General features: G+C 43.5%; 1 protein-coding gene across 1 annotated transcript in view; it reads left to right on the forward strand.

Moving 5' to 3' along the window:
- Positions 1–6,739: 6,739 nt before the first annotated feature.
- The window catches only part of LOC127440121 (disabled homolog 2-interacting protein-like), a 209,762-nt gene continuing 199,496 nt past the window's right edge, over positions 6,740–17,005 (forward strand). Inside the window, exon 1 of the mRNA XM_051696523.1 lies at positions 6,740–6,832. Coding sequence (XP_051552483.1) covers positions 6,811–6,832 — 22 coding nt within the window. The 5' untranslated portion in view covers positions 6,740–6,810. The remainder of the gene's footprint in view (positions 6,833–17,005) is intronic.

Consider the following 17,005-nt stretch of genomic DNA (forward strand, 5'->3'; position numbering starts at 1 on the left):
GTGTTAGACATGATTTAGCTCAGGTGTAGCACCCTTACCGCTTTCTCTCTCTCCGGAGAGATGCTTGACCACGCCCCCGCTGCCACAATGTTAAAATGAGAAGCACTTTATAGTGAGTAGTATGAATATCTTGCTAAATTTATATAGTGTTTTATGTTGGTGAAGAGATAAAACTATATCAAGTAATTAACAAAATCCATGGTTAGGACCATTTTTAAAAGCTAAGCTGTACAAAACTAATGTGTCATTATAATACTTTAATACTAAGTAATATACTACTCAGTGTAGCGTATAAAACCCAAAACATCCACTATGTCACCAAATGGCAGTTGTGTAAAAAATTACATTAAAAAAAACTTTTTTACTTGTCTATGAGCTTGCTTGGCTGAATAATCTAATGTTATATCTTAGATGTCCAGAACAAAATATGCCATCCAACAGGATAAGCATGCTAAACAAATCATAAAAATGAATGATGAAAATGAAATGAAACAATGAGTGTGGTGCATAAACTGAAAATTAGACTGAATGTCTACGGACGAGCAAATCTGTGAGGGCTAAAATGCGTTAGACTTACATCTGTATATTGTGATGCAATGTGATAGAGACTAAAATGTTTTTTGTAGTACTTGCTTCCATCTAGTGGAACAAATTAAGACTTTTCAAAGTGAGATCAAGTGAACAGAACCAGAATTACATGCTTACAAATTTGGGGAAAAAAAAATAAAAATAAATACTGTTTATCATAAGATTATAAACACATACAATATTATTTATGAATAAATTGAAAAAAATTAGACCAATGTTTAGTCCACGGTGTGTGTGAATGGTGAGCTTTTAAATTTGAGTGTGAAAAATTGTAGGTGGCCTCCCAAAAATGCATCAGAGTTTAACGAGTTAGGCACAACATCTCAGCCGTGAAGTTTGTCATGTATATGACAGTTGGCATTGTTGTAGAAAAATGTCTTTGCATTAATATGTAGTGATGTATAAAATGGCATATGTGATTGTTTTAAGGTTTTCTATACAGTAGATGTGTGTTTGTGAGAGGCTGTGCTTGATTCCTGAGGTGTGAGCTTTAGATCTGAGAAACAAGCACACACAGAAAAACGCGCCTGTGTGGACACAGTGATTGGCTAACAGAGCAGACTAATGGCAATTCTCGAGAGGCAGAGATTTTACAGCTTGCACAGATCTCAGATGTAATGAACAGATGTAATGAATGACATGACATGACAACGCACATGCACAAACACTTCCACGTCCCACAATTCTGGCCTCAAGATGGCGCCCTGGACTCAAGATGGCGCCGAGTTTGGCTGCTGCGTTACGAGCTCCGACACAACATTGCAGTTTTTTGTTTGTTTTGTTTACTTTACAGTTCTTATGTTTTTTTGTCTTGAATGTTGCCTGCCTTATTGTATACGATAGACAAACACTTTTGGACAATGGTTCTGCAATTGCACACTGAAAACCGGACTTCCAATTCCTCAATGCCGACCCACTGTTTACAAACACGCCAGCGGAGCCCTTTGTCTGGGCTGCCCAGCCGCGCAAACGCAGAAGGAAAAGGGGAAATAGAGCCGGTGTTCTCATCAGAGTAAGACGTTGCACAAATTGACCCCCGCTACCCAGTATTCTACTGGCAAATGTTCAGTGTCTGGACAACAAGCTCTGCAAGCTGAGAACACGGATCTCTTTCCAACAAGAGACAAGGGACTGCTTAATTATCTGCCTTACAGAAACTTGGATGTCTGCTGAGATTCCAGATTCAGCCATTGAACCCGCGGGGTTCTCCGTGCACCGAGCGGACACAGCGAAAGACCTCTCAGGTAAAAGCAGAGGTGGTGGTGTATGTTTTATGATCAACAAATCCTGGTGTAATCAGAGGAACGTACATTCTATCAAGTCTTTCTGCTCTCCTGATCTGGAATTTCTCATGCTTCTGTGTCGACTATTCTGGCTACCAAGGGAATTCACAGCGGCCATTATCACTGCTGTGTACATCCCCCAACAAGTCGACACAGACCGGGTACTCAAGGAACTGTATGGGAGTATAAGTGTGCAGGAAACCACACACTCTGAGGCCCTACGATCATTATGACCGGGGACTTTAACAAAGCCAATCTCAAATCAATCGCACCAAAATACCACCAACATATCAGTTTCAACACACGAGGGGACCGGGTTTTGGACCATTGCTACTCTCCCTTCCGGGATGGCTACAAATCCCTCCCCCGCCCACCATTTGGCAAATCAGACCACTCTTCCATTCTCCTTCTGCCCTCTTACAGGCAGAAACTGAAACAGGAGGCACAAACCCTCAGAATGATCCAGTGCTCGTCGGACCAATCAGATTCTATGCTACAAGACTGTTTTGATCACGCGGACCGGGAGAAATTCCGGTCCGCCTCTGACGACGACATCGAGGTTTACGCTGATAGCGTAATGTGTTTCATCAGAAAGTGCATAGAGGACGTTGTTCCGATCAAAACAATATGGATCTACCCCAACCAGAAACCATGGATTAATAGCGATGTTCGTGCGGCACTTAATGCGCGGACATCCACTTTTAATTCCAGAAATGCGGAGGAGCATAAACAAGCCAGTTATGTCCTCCGTAAAACTATCAGAGCAGCAAAACGCCAGTACAGGGACAAGATTGAAGGACAGTTCAACACCACTGACTCTTGAAGCATGTGGCAGGGAATTAATATCATCACGGACTACAAAGGGAATAAAAACTCCACCGTGTACACCGCTGCCTCTCTCCCGGATGAGCTAAATACTTTTTATGATCGTTTCGAGGGAAATTACACCGCCCTCGCGGAGAGAGCTCTCGCGGCCGAAGCTACAGAGGTTAGTTCACTCTCCGTCTCTGAAGCGAATGTAACCCGATCCTTCCAACGGGTGAATATCCGTAAAGCCACTGGTCCAGACAGCATTCTGGGCCACGTCATCAGAGTGTGTGCGAACCAGCTGGCTGGTGTTTTTACGGACATGTTCAACCTTTCCCTCTCCTTGTCTGTAGTCCCCACATGCTTCAAAACGTCCACCATTGTGCCTGTACCAAAGCAATCCAAAATCACTTGCTTAAATGACTGGCCTCCTGTTGGTCTGATCCCCATCATCAGCAAATGCTTTGAGAGGCTAATCAGAGATTACATCTGCTCTGTGCTGCCTGTCTCACTGGACCAATTGCAGTTTGGTTATCGCAACAACCGCTCCACTGATGATGCCATTGTATCTACACTACGCACTGCTCTCTCCCACCTGGAAAAAAGGAACACTTATGTGAGAATGCTGTTTGTAGACTACAGCTCAGCATTCAACACCATAGTGCCCTCCAAGCTTTATGTGAAACTCCGGGCTCTGGGCTTAAACAGCTCGCTGTGCAGCTGGATCTTAGACTTCCTGTCAAGCAGACGCCAGGTGGTTAGAATGGGCAGCAACATCTCCTCATCACTGAACCTCAACACTGGAGCCCCGCAGGGCTGTGTTCTCAGCCCACTCTTGTATTCCTTGTACACACATGACAGTGTGGCAACACACAGCTCCAATGCCATCATTAAGTTTGCTGATGATACGACGGTGGTAGGTCTGATCACTGACAATAATGAAACAGCCTACAGAGAGGAGGTGCACACTCTGACACGCTGGTGTCAGGAGCACAACCTCTCTCTCAACGTCAGCAAGACCAAGGAGAACACAGCCCCATCAGCATCAATGGAGCACTGGTGGAGAGTCAGCAGCTTCAAGTTCCTCGGTGTCCACATCACAGAGGAACTCACATGGTCTGTCCACACTGAGGCCGTTGTGAAGAAGGCTCATCAGCACCTCTTCTTCCTGAGACGGCTGAGGAAGTTTGGAATGAACCACCACATCCTCACACGGTTCTACACCAGCACTGTAGAGAGCTTCCTGACTGGCTGCATCACTGCCTGGTACAGCAATAGCACCGCCCACAACCACAAAGCCCTGCAAAGGGTGGTGCGAACTGCCAGACACATCATCGGAGGTGAGCTTCCCTCCCTCCAGGACATATATACCAGGCGGTGTATGAAAAAGCTCAGAGGATCATCAGAGTCTCCAGCCACCTGAGCCATGGACTGCTCTCACTGCTACCATCAGGCAGGCGGTATCGCAGCATCAGGACCCACACCAGCCGACTCCATGACAGCTTCTTCCCCCAAGCAATCAGACTTTTGAACTCTTGATCTCTCACGATCAATATACATCAGCACTGCACTTTATTAATCTTATTATCTCACACCAGACTGTCATAAACAATATTCTCTTTTAACAACACACTGGCAACTGACTATCAACCGACAGCCTGAATGTCAATACAGTACAATACAATACTTTAAAAGTATATACTTTATATACTATTTTTTTGTATGTGTATTCTATATTGTGTGTATTGTATACTGTACATTGTATGTTATTATTGTGTTGTGTAATTATGTGTATGTCAGATATGTAAATTGTGTTGTGTAAATCTGATGTTTATTGTAAATTGGTATATGTCTCATCACTGTCATGACTGCTATGTTGCTCGGAACTGTACCCAAGACTTTCACCCACTGTTGCACTTGTGCATATGGTTGTGTGAAAATAAAAGTGATTTGATTTGATCACAAGAAAAGTACGTAATTCTCTTAGATTCACTCTGTTCCTCCTCTGTCCTCTCTCCATCTTTCATAATGTGTTCTCTCTCTCTCTTTTATGTGAAACTGCCTTGGACGAGGCTGTTTTTGAAGAGGCTCAGGCACTCTCACACATCGCAAACTGCTAAAAGGGGCACATTCAGTTTCCTGAAAAGAGTGGACATACAGGTGCATCTCAATAAATTAGAATGTCGTGGAAAAGTTCATTTATTTCAGTAATTCAACTCAAATTGTGAAACTCGTGTATTAAATAAATTCAATGCACACAGACTGAAGTAGTTTAAGTCTTTGGTTCTTTTAATTGTGATGATTTTGGCTCACATTTAACAAAAACCCACCAATTCACTATCTCAAAAAATTAGAATACATCATAAGACCAATAAAAAAAAACATTTTTAGTGAATTGTTGGCCTTCTGGAAAGTATGTTCATTTACTGTATATGTACTCAATACTTGGTAGGGGCTCCTTTTGCTTTAATTACTGCCTCAATTCGGCGTGGCATGGAGGTGATCAGTTTGTGGCACTGCTGAGGTGGTATGGAAGCCTAGGTTTCTTTGACAGTGGCCTTCAGCTCATCTGCATTTTTTGGTCTCTTGTTTCTCATTTTCCTCTTGACAATACCCCATAGATTCTCTATGGGGTTCAGGTCTGGTGAGTTTGCTGGCCAGTCAAGCACACCAACACCATGGTCATTTAACCAACATTTGGTGCTTTTGGCAGTGTGGGCAGGTGCCAAATCCTGCTGGAAAATGAAATCAGCATCTTTAAAAAGCTGGTCAGCAGAAGGAAGCATGAAGTGCTCCAAAATTTCTTGGTAAACGGGTGCAGTGACTTTGGTTTTCAAAAAACACAATGGACCAACACCAGCAGATGACATTGCACCCCAAATCATCACAGACTGTGGAAAATTAACACTGGACTTCAAGCAACTTGGGCTATGAGCTTCTCCACCCTTCCTCCAGACTCTAGGACCTTGGTTTCCAAATGAAATACAAAACTTGCTCTCATCTGAAAAGAGGACTTTGGACCACTGGGCAACAGTCCAGTTCTTCTTCTCCTTAGCCCAGGTAAGACGCCTCTGATGTTGTCTGTGGTGGCTTAACAAGAGGAATACGACAACTGTAGCCAAATTCCTTGACATGTCTGTGTCTTGATGCCTTGACCCCAGCCTCAGTCCATTCCTTGTGAAGTTCACCCAAATTCTTGAATCGATTTTGCTTGACAATCATAAGGCTGCGGTTCTCTCGGTTGGTTGTGCATCTTTTTCTTCCACACTTTTTCCTTCCACTCAACTTTCTGTTAACATGCTTGGATACAGCACTCTGTGAACAGCCAGCTTCTTTGGCAATGAATGTTTGTGGCTTACCCTCCTTGTGAAGGGTGTCAATGATTGTCTTCTGGACAACTGTCAGATCAGCATTCTTCCCCATGATTGTGTAGCCTAGTGAACCAAACTGAGAGACCATTTTGAAGGCTCAGGAAACCTTTGCAGTTGTTTTGAGTTGATTAGCTGATTGGCATGTCACCATATTCTAATTTTTTGAGATAGTGAATTGGTGGGTTTTTGTTAAATGTGAGCCAAAATCATCACAATTAAAAGAACCAGAGACTTAAACTACTTCAGTCTGTGTGCACTGAATTTATTTAATACACAAGTTTCACAATTTGAGTTGAATTACTGAAATAAATGAACTTTTCCAAGACATTCTAATTTATTGAGATGCACCTGTATGTATGGGAAGACGTTTGTGTATTGTAATTGCTTGAGCGTGTTCTAAGACATTTCGTCTTCTACTTTTTTTTGCTCCTCCTCCACTCTTGCTCGTTTGATATTGCTTGATTAGAAATAAATATCAAGTGATGCAAGTAATTTGTGTTAACTGGCTTTTGATAGTCTTTCTATTAACAAAACAGGCGAAAGAAGGAGAGAAATAACGAAATTGTTACAGAGCTAAACTCTACCTCAGTTGACCGCATGTAGTCTTCAGAAGCGCAGCGCGCAATCGCACTTTCCAAAAACACACACACTCTCACACACATGGCAATGGCAATGGCATGTCCTCACATACACTCTTAGCATATGCTGCTCACGCTCTGAAGGAGTAACTACAGAAACTGGCAGTGAACAGAGAAGCGAGCATGTCCAGCGATTTCTCCTCAGGTAAACAACACAGCTCGCTCTCTCTCTCTCTCTCTCTCTCTTTATCTCTTTATCTTTCCTTGTTATCTCTTTGCTGTCTCGCCTTCTCTTTGTCTGTGAAGGACTATCATTTTGTGGATGTGGCTTATCCTTACAGCCAGTGTGTGTGTGTGTGTGTTTATTTTTGTGTATGAGTAAAATGTCTATATTAATGTGATGGATTCTTCTCAACATTGTTGCTACAAGGTCTCAACAGGTATATCATTGTGTTAAATTATAATGCACATATTTTGCAGAATATTTATTAAGTGTGGTTGTTTCTACTGTCACATAATAAGCAGATAGCATTATATAAGTACCTCTTTTGTGAGTGCACCTTACTGGACAGCAGATTGACTTAAAAAAAAAAAAAACTCCTGGTAATACCTGTCTATCCTGGAAAAAGAATGTATCCACATGCATGTGGTGTGCATACTGTTAATGTGTGTGTGTATTATTAAAGAACCAAGGAGAGACAGTAAGTTGATGTCTTCCTGGAAACATACATTATGAATATCAGTGAACAATAATTATCAATAATGGACGTGGAACAATGCAAGTGTGTGCCTATGATAATTCTCTCCACACATTCTGTGGAGAAATGTCCCTGATCTTTAGAGCCTGAAATATGGTAGAGAAAACACATGCAGACCTGAGCAGCTGGACGCACACTCAGAGAGAGAATGAGAGAGAGGGAGAGAATGGATCAGCCACTGTATTACTCTCTGACCTACTTAGAATAATTTCATCAGAGGTTTCTTTGCAGGCTTTTGTTTAGTAATTGGTTATGTACAATCATATAATTAAGCAATTAATTTATGACGCTCTCCAATGCAAGGTCAGCTTGCACTGTAGTAGTAAAAGGAAAGCGTTCCTGCAAATATCCTGCAGCTCCTGACAGATAGACATTTAATTATGGTCTTGCTGAATATTTTTCTTAGAATGTATTACTGTAGCATAATGTAATAGTTCATTTTTGTTTGGTAGATCTATCTGTCTGTTTGTCTGTCTGTCAGTCTGTCTACATGTAAGATAAAGCTAGGGATGGCTTTGTAATTCAATGTAATGTCTTTTTTCTTTTCTTTTTTTTTTTTTTTAAAGAATAGATTTCCTCGTTTCATGCAGTAACACATAATTTTGAGCTTAGGGTATTAGTTGTTCAGTCCCCTGCACTGTTATCAGACTTGGTTTTGTTATTGGATCAAGGAACATTTGCATGCAAATATAAACATGATTTGATTGATTATTGTCTTTCATATTTATCCATGACTTAATGAAGCATCACAATATTTTATTTACATCATCTGTATAAGATCTAATTATGGGTTCCTAGAATTATAAACTTCAATTCTTTGGCTGGCTCATAGAATTCTTATTAAATCCCATACAGCTTTAAACACTGTACAATTGTTTTTCTGATTCAGTATAGCCCTTTACCAACAATACTGTATGCTGCTTCTAAACTGATTGGTGTATTTGGTGTTTAAAGAAGACTGAATAATAGTTTAGACATAAAGTCAACATGAAATAAAAATGTATAATATTTACTTTCTTGAAGGGATAGATCTCTTCTGTCATCAGTTACTCACCATCATGTCTTTCCAGACTTGTATGATTTAGTGTCTTATGTTGAGAGAAAAAAAAAAAAAAAAGAAAAAAAGAGTTGTTAGGCAGAATGTTAGTCTCAGTCACCATTCAGTTCCACTGGATTATTTTAATAAAAGTGATTGGTTACTGAGGCTGAACATTCTTTTAAGCATCTCCTGTTGTACTAAAGAAAGGAAGTAAAATGGGTTTGGAACAACCTGAGTGTGATGACAGGATTTTCATTTTTGGATGAACTATCTCTTTAATGCATGTTCCTGGTCTTACTCTGGACAATTCATAAATAAATAAATATATATATATATATATATATATAATAAAGTTCCCTATCTGTCACTCACTCAACGTTGTGTCGATGTAGTGACACTAGGGGTCGCCATTTGGAGCCCCAAACACCTCTGATCTTTGAGAAAAGGCCAATGGGAATTGGCAAGTGTAATTTGCATGCCACTCCCCCGGACATACGGATATAAAAGAAGCTGGCTCACAACCACTCATTCAGATTTTCTCTTCGGAGCTGAGCAGTTGTGTTCAGTGAGCTGAATCCTCTGCCATTCCATTCACCTGGAAAAGCTGTTGTATTTACGGCGCATTACAGCGGCTTCTCCCCCTCTTGCACCGGTGGAGTGCAGACAATGCCCCTGGGCGCTTCAGCAGCTAAAAGAGTGTATTCTTCCTACTGAAAGAGTATATTTTCCCTTCTAAAAGAGTGGCATTAACGGAGAGCATCTTTTTAAAGATGTCTTTCTGTTTGTGTGTATTTTCTGGTTGCAGTCATTACCTCTCCGCTTCTGATGGCCACGATCGCGGTCTTACATGCTTTGGCGCTGTCCACGCTGAGACAGCGTTCGTGGACGGGTCATGTTCTCACTACGAGAGCGTGACCATGGCAATGTTGTGGTCGCAGTTTTTCCTTCATTAGAGGAAAAAGCCACCCCAGCGGCTCCCCGCCTCGGTCCTTCTACCTATGGGTTTGAGGCCGCGTCGGTTAGCACTGGGGGCGATTTGAGGACCCCAGTGGGAGCCACCCCAGCAGGTAACTCCCCATGGACCTCCAATTCCCCAGTACGCTCGTTTTCTCCGCTGGGATGAGACTGCCAGCTATTCTCAGGGCAAGTTCGCGATCTCGTTTCGGCGCTCGGTGCAGTGGATGAGCTCTCGATTGCAGCATCGGAGAGCTGGCTGATGCGGAGGACTTGACTGGGCTCCCACCTTCGGGTGCGGTCGCCCAGTCGCAGGCTGATGCACAGCTGGCAGCCATGCTTGCCCGGGTGGCTGCATGTGGGACCCTCCACCCCCCCTGAACCCTCGCAGCTTGACGATTGGTTCCTGGGCCCGGAGTGCCGCTCATGGCCGCACCCCACCCTTTCTTCCCGGAGGTGCATGAGGAGCTCATGAGGTCGTGGCGGGAACCTTTCACTGCCCAGACCCGGTCTTTAAGCTCCTTCGTTCTCACTACCCTCGATGGTGGGACTGCCAGGGGGTACTCGGCGATTCCCCAGGTGGATAAGGCGGTTGTGGTGCACCTGTGCCCGCCAGCCCGAGACTCCCATCCAGCGCCTGTAGGTTTAAGTCGCCTTTGGCGACTAAGGCCTGCGGTGCCGCTGGACAGGCCGCCTCCGCCCTGCACGCCATGGCTCTCCTGCAAGTGCACCAAGCCAAGGCGCTAAGAGAACTGCACGAGGGTAGTTCTGACTCGGGATTGATGCAGGAGCTGCGCTCGGCGACTGACCTCGCCCTCCGAGCGACGAAGGTCATGGCGCGGACTCTCGGGAAGGCGATGCCCACCCTGGTGGTCCAGGAGCACCACCTATGGCTCAACTTGGTCGAGATGTGGGAAGCTGACAAGGTACGGTTTCTTAACGCCCCTGTCTTCCAGGTCAGCCTGTTCGGTAACACCGTCGAGGACTTCGCCCAGCAGTTCTCGGCAATGAAACGGCAGATGGAGGCTATTCAGCACATCCTGCCTCAGTTCAAGACTTGTGCTGTACCTTATTATTATTTTTTTTTTTCTTTAACATTACCTCTGTTCCAAAACCTAGTGAGCTACCTACCAGGGCAACAATTTAAGGCATTATAGGGACACTCCCAACTTTTCTAAACAGCAAAATTAGGCTGCCTTCTAAGGTACCTCATTTTGGCCAAATTTTGCTTGTTTCTGCCCATATTCAGCATTTCAATCAGTTATGGTTAAGATGCTGCCTTCAGAAGTGGCTGCCTGTGTATGCAGTACACAATAGAGCAGCTCAACTAGCTTGGAACTGAGTTAATGTTTCTTATACTGAAGAATAACTTTAAATAAGTATCAAAAAGTTGAAAAGTTTAAAAAGTTGTAGATATATCATAAAAGTTATCATATAGTTTTGTTGCTGTTGTGGTACATATACTGTATATGGGAGTGATACAAAAAAATTAGTTGTTCCCAGTTGTTTTTCTTAGTCCATGTGAGCGTTTGTGTGAACACGCTTGCAGAAGAACAGATTGGCCACTTCAAAACCTCTATCTTTGGAAAGAAGTCACTGCTTCTAGCAATTTGTAACTAGCCATATGCTGCTCCTTTCTAAATGAGAGTGTGTTTCTTTGTGTGGGTTTTTGTGGTGGATAGACCTGCAATGGTGGCCTTAAATGGTGGTGATGATGGGGTGGATGAGGCACTAACAAGGGGTGGAGTTTTGGCCGGTGCGGTGTATGGTAAGTATATTAAGGCTGTTACACACAGGACATGGAAAACAGTAAAAGTGCCACGCGGCTGCCGCGATTTTGTGCAGTCAAGGCAGTGCTCGCACCGTGGTTTCAGGGACGGCCGTTGCTATACCATCAACAAGAACTCCATTGTGTCAAGTCACCTACACACACCAACAACAGCAGCAGACTTGCAGTGTCTGTGAGAGAAAAATTGTGCACATAGTTGACCTTACCTCATGGAGAAATGTCCTTGCAACACTCTGTTGTATAATTTAGATGCAGATGGACCAAACAGATTTAAAACTGTTTATATAGTTCACAATACTAAACTCACAGTTCCATTCGGTTAACGATTTTTTAAACTAAGCCTGAATCAAGAAAAGTTTTGAAAAGTTTTTTAATTTTTTTATTATCACTTTAAAGACAGTTCCTTTCCTTCAAAATTTAGCTGGGCCTACAGTTCTTAAAAGTGCTAAATGATCCATCAGAGATGTACTGGGACTAAAAAAAATATTCTTTTCAAAAATACATATTTAAAGAAAGTGCATGCTTATCCAGTTAAATAATGAATGATTTGAAATCAAATCAAATCAAACATGACATTTGACATTAGGATTATATTCCCCCATAGCATAATTATACATTATATTCAGCATTAGCCTATATATAATAGATTAATATGGCACTATTATTAAAGTCTAAAGTGATTATTTAAGACCAAAGCGACTGCCACTCAGAGAAAAATAAAGTATTTTTTTTTCTTTCATGGCACCTGCAGCGAAGAGCTTTGCACATGAAAGCAGCAGGATTTTGGGTGTATGAGCACCGCTTGCGCATCTCCTACCTGCCGCTAGCAAAACCGCATGCGATTTGCCACTTTCCGCATGCCTCTCATTGAAAATGATCTAGACAATTGCACTTGCCGTGTCCTGTTATCAATGCAACGGTGTCATTGGCACTCCCTACTGACAAAGCAGGCGGGTGAGTGGGTGGATATTTCCGATTTGGCGCCCCTCCAGCTGATCGCGCCCTAGGCGACCACCTAGTTCGCCTATGTCTAGAAATGGCCCTGGTGTGTGTGTGTGTGTGCACATGTTCCGCAAGGGGCTGTTAAGTGTAATGCTCATTATCTAGCAGGCGTCAGATGTTTATTGTAATTGTCATACTGCTATGTTGCTTGGAACTGCACCCAAGACATTCACCCACTGTTGCACTTGTGTATATGGTTGAGTGACAATAAAGGGATTTGATTTGATTGTTTGATTGATTGTGCACACTGTCCAACTGAGTGGTGTAGAGTGGTGGTGGCGTAGTGGACTAAAGCACATAACTGGTAGTCAGAAGGTTGCCGGATCGATCCCCACAGTCACCACCATTGTGTCCTTGAGCAAGGCACTTAACTCAGGTTGCTCTGGGGGGATTGTCCCTGTAATAAGTGCACTGTAAGTCGCTTTGGATAAAAGCGTCTGCCAAATGCATAAATGTAAATGCATATCAGCAATCAAAATGCCACTAAAATTCTAATTGCATCATATTGAATTAAAAGATAAGACTTTCTCATTACGAGATTACAGGATGTAATAGTGTTGTGTAAACACACACTTACATGTCCTCCTACAAAAACTTGTACTTTGTTGCTTACAGTTAATAATGGACAGTGGAGATATGAATAGATGCAAGACATGAGAAAAAGCATAATCCTAATCGAAATTCATTCATTTGAATGCACATGGATGCATGCATTAATTCGTACACAGAACACATCTGTAAAACTGTGTGTGCATGAGCCAGAAACAGTCAAACAGAGTGAGATTAAAATAGAGCATGTTCACATATTAACTTTATTATAAGAAGGGCTGAATCTAAATCAAGGTCTGTGTGTGTGTGCATGTTGTTTTTTATTTTATTTTTTAAATTTATTTTACTAAACTTCACTAGATTTAGTAAAAAGTGGGTCATGTGACATCTTTGCCAGGCATAGATCCCAGAGTTCTATTTTGTAAACCGTATATTTAATCTCTCCTCTCTCTCTCTCTCTTCCTCTTGTTGCATATCTGTACATACCTAGGGTGGCCAGACATCCCGTTTTTCCTGGGACAATCCCGTATTCAAGCACTTTTTCTAGTGTCCCGACTTACTCTAAAAAATCGTGTTTTGTCCCGTATTTCCCCTCTTCTAAAATTTCTCTATCGCCTATGCGGCTTTCTCAGACACATGAGTATTCTAACCAAAGGTAGCCAAGGATACGGCTTGTAAAACTAATAAAATCACACCGTGTTATATGAAGTACATGATTGGATTAAACTATCCAATCACAATCCCCTAACAATAGATGTCCAGTTAGTGAACTGATTGAAGATGAAATTGTGGCTGGAAAATGTCAAGGAAGCGTGCATGTACATTTAATCAGGATTTTGAATCAGGAAAAAGTGTTTAGATTTCTAAAAAAGGAGTCACAGACAGAGCCTAGTAAAGTGAGGTGTGAGATTTGTGGAGCTCGCTTTTCCATCGCCCATGGAGGCCGCACCGACATCACACAGCATGTTCATACAAAAGCATGTGGATGCTGCTAAAAGTGTGCCACACCAAGTGTTAGCGATGTTGTTGTTGTTGTTGTTGTGAAGCAAAGTTCTGAATTTGACAAGGTGCATGCAAGTGAAGGACTTTTTGCTTATCATTCTGTTGTGCACTGCCATAGTTTTCGGTCGGCTGACTGCACTGTGAAATTGATCAAGAAATTGTATGATCCTAAATTTTCTTCTGCCCACACCAAATCTGAAGCTGTCATATGCAACATACTCACTTTTGTGCAGCTGGACTATAAGAAATTACTGCAGCATGGCAACACATTTCCTCTCTTGGTCCAGCTCTTGAAAGAATACTACACATTTTCAATAGTCTGCATGTATACTTTCTTTCTCAAGAAATTTCTAAAATATATTTTCAGCAATCCTTGCACTAAACTTTGGATTAGCTTTGCACTCAAGCAAACAGCCACTTTTAACCATGCACTGGAGATGGTAGAGCAAGACCACATATCAGCCACAGAAGTGGCTTTGCACATTCATGACCTGAGAAAAGTCTTGCAGGCCAGGCTGGAGGAATCATTCATACCCTCAGAAATTATAAAGCAGTTGGAACCCTGGTTGAAGCTGGTGACATGTGAGTGGATGATTTATTTTGTGCAGTGAGAAATTTTTATTCAGCATCATTGGATTACCTCCAAAATTGTAGCCGCTCATTGGAGAACACAGAAAAACTTGAGTGGGCCCTACTGAGAGACATCCCAGTGTGGAAAGAAATTCAAAGTAGCTTCGTACACTTCTATTCCAGAATCCCCGCTCTCAGTTTGATTGACGAAACCACGCTCTTTGAAAAGTGGGCTTGCGTGAAAAACATTGTCACTCGTCACATCACTGACTGGAGTGGATGCACCCTGTACTTCACATTGATCTGCACCTAGGTAAGAATACGTAAATTTCATTTTTGCTGGGAGGGGGCTGCATTGCTCAGATATTGCTTTCATAGATAAGGAGACATAATGCAATTTTCTGACATATTTTTTTTAGCATCAACTCAGATGTTTTGCCTAAAATCTCTTTGGAGAAACAATAATGGACACAAATGAGACATTTATTGCATTCAGTTATAATATAGAGCTATACAATTAGTGTGAAATAGCATAGCAGATGATTAATTATTGGAAGAATTTGCTGAGAAATGTTCATTTTGAAATGTCTGTATAAATTTTTTTTTTAACTTCCTGAAATTTCACGCAATAGGAGAAAGGTGTCCCGAGTTGTTCCTGGCAGGCTACTCAGCCTTATAAGCTCTGTTAGGGCATCTGCTGCCTGCCAGGAACAAACCTAGCACCTTTATACAATGGGCAAATCTTCCCCACTTTCTGTGGCTAACACTGGCATATATACATTTTCAGGAGGCACTCGCTTGACCCAAACGTACATCCTTGCACAGCAACTGAATGTGTAAAGCAGTGCATGCTTATTCATTGCGCGCGACGCATCTCCCGGGCATAATGAACACGGGAGCGGATTTATTGTACGGACAATGAAGATTTCATCCACAAGCGGGTGAGTGATACGGGCAAGCTGCTGTATCTCTTCGCATCATGCGAAAATGCTCACTGACTTTCATCTGAACCCATTGCAACAGCAAAACCACCCGAGAGAGACCCAGCGTGTGCGGGATAGAGATTGAGGAGGACCTGTATGCTCAACAAGCTGCAGCCAGGTATACTTGTAGAGACTGAATGGCAACCAGAGAAAATAATAGTTTTGAGATTTTAAACTTCAGCATTCAATATGTATTATATCTGTATGTACAATGTAGTGTCTAATAATGCACTGGCAATGTACACTTAAGTTTCTCTTGCCAATAACATTTGAAATGAATTGAATCTACCCATTTGATCCTATTATTGAGGTCCACTGGAAAACATCTTGGTTACATATGTAACCTCGGTTCCCTATCTGTCACTGACTCGACGTTGTGTCAATGTAGTGCCACTAGGGGTCACTCTTGGGAGCCCGAAACACCTCTGGTCTTTGAAAAAAGGCCAATGAAAATTGGTAAGTGGTATTTGCATACCACTCCCCCGAACATATGGGTATAAAAGGAGCTGGTATGCAACCACTCATTCAGATTTTTCTCTTCGGAGCCGAACGGTCGATGCTCACTGAGCTGAATTCCCACGGCTGTTCATTCACCTCTGCTGGATCTGACAGCGCATTTCAGCGGCTTCTCCCCCCTCTGCACTGGTGCACTGCAGAGAACGCCCCTGGGCACTTCGGCAGAAATAAAAGAGTATATTCTAAAAAAAGAGTATATTTCTCTAAAAGAGCAGCACACACGGAACGTCTTTTTAAAGATGCGTCTTTTTAAAGATGCCTTTCCGTTTGTGTGTTACTCCTGGTTGTGGTCGTAATCTCTCGCCTTCTGATGGTCACGATCGCTGTCTTTCGTGTCTGGGCGCTGCCCACATGGAGACAGCATTCGTTGATGGGTCATATACTCATTGCGAGAACATGTCCATGGCAACGATGCAGTCGCGGCTTGCCTTTATAAGAAAGCAAGCCACCCCACCGGCTCCCCGCCCTGGTCCTTCTACCCACGGGTATGAGGCCAGTGCGGCTAGCACTGGGGGCAATTTGGGGACCCCAATTGGACCACCTCCGCCGGGTATCCCCCACGGACCTCCCATTCCCCAGCACGCTCGTCTGCCCCAATCGGGCTTCTGGATGAGTCCGCCTGCTCGTCTCATGGTGAGTTTGACCTCTTATTCGGAGCCCGAGAAGGTAATGAGCTCTTGAGCACAGCATTGGAGAGCGGGCTCGTCCAGTCGGATGCGGAAGCCTCAGCTGGGCTCCCCCCCTCGGGTGCGGTCACCCAGTCACAGGCTGACGCGGAGATGACGGAAATGCTTTCCCGGGCAGCTGCGAGCATCGGGCTAGAGTGGAATCCTCCACTCTCCCCTGAACCCTCGCGGCTCGATGATTGGTTCCTGGGCTCGCGCCGCCACTCACATCCATGCCCCGCCCCAGTTCCTTTCTTCCCGGAAGTGCACGAGGAGCTGTCAAGGTCGTGGGAGGCACCTTTTACTGCCCGGTCCCGATCTTTCAGCTCCTCCGCCCTCACTACCCTCGATGGTGGGGCAGCCAAGGGCTATTCGGCGATTTCCCCCCCGGTGGATAAGGTGCTCACGGTGCACCTATGCCCGCAGAGCGCCGCCACCTGGCGCGGGCGCCCAAAGCTCCTGTCCAAGGCCTGTAGGTTTACGTTGTCCCTGACGGCCAATGCCTACGGTGCCGCTGGGCAAGCCACCTCCGCCCTGCATGCCATGGCTCT

The sequence above is a fragment of the Myxocyprinus asiaticus genome, chromosome 4, assembly GCF_019703515.2.
Source record: "Myxocyprinus asiaticus isolate MX2 ecotype Aquarium Trade chromosome 4, UBuf_Myxa_2, whole genome shotgun sequence".
NCBI classification, from domain to species: Eukaryota; Metazoa; Chordata; class Actinopteri; order Cypriniformes; family Catostomidae; genus Myxocyprinus; species Myxocyprinus asiaticus.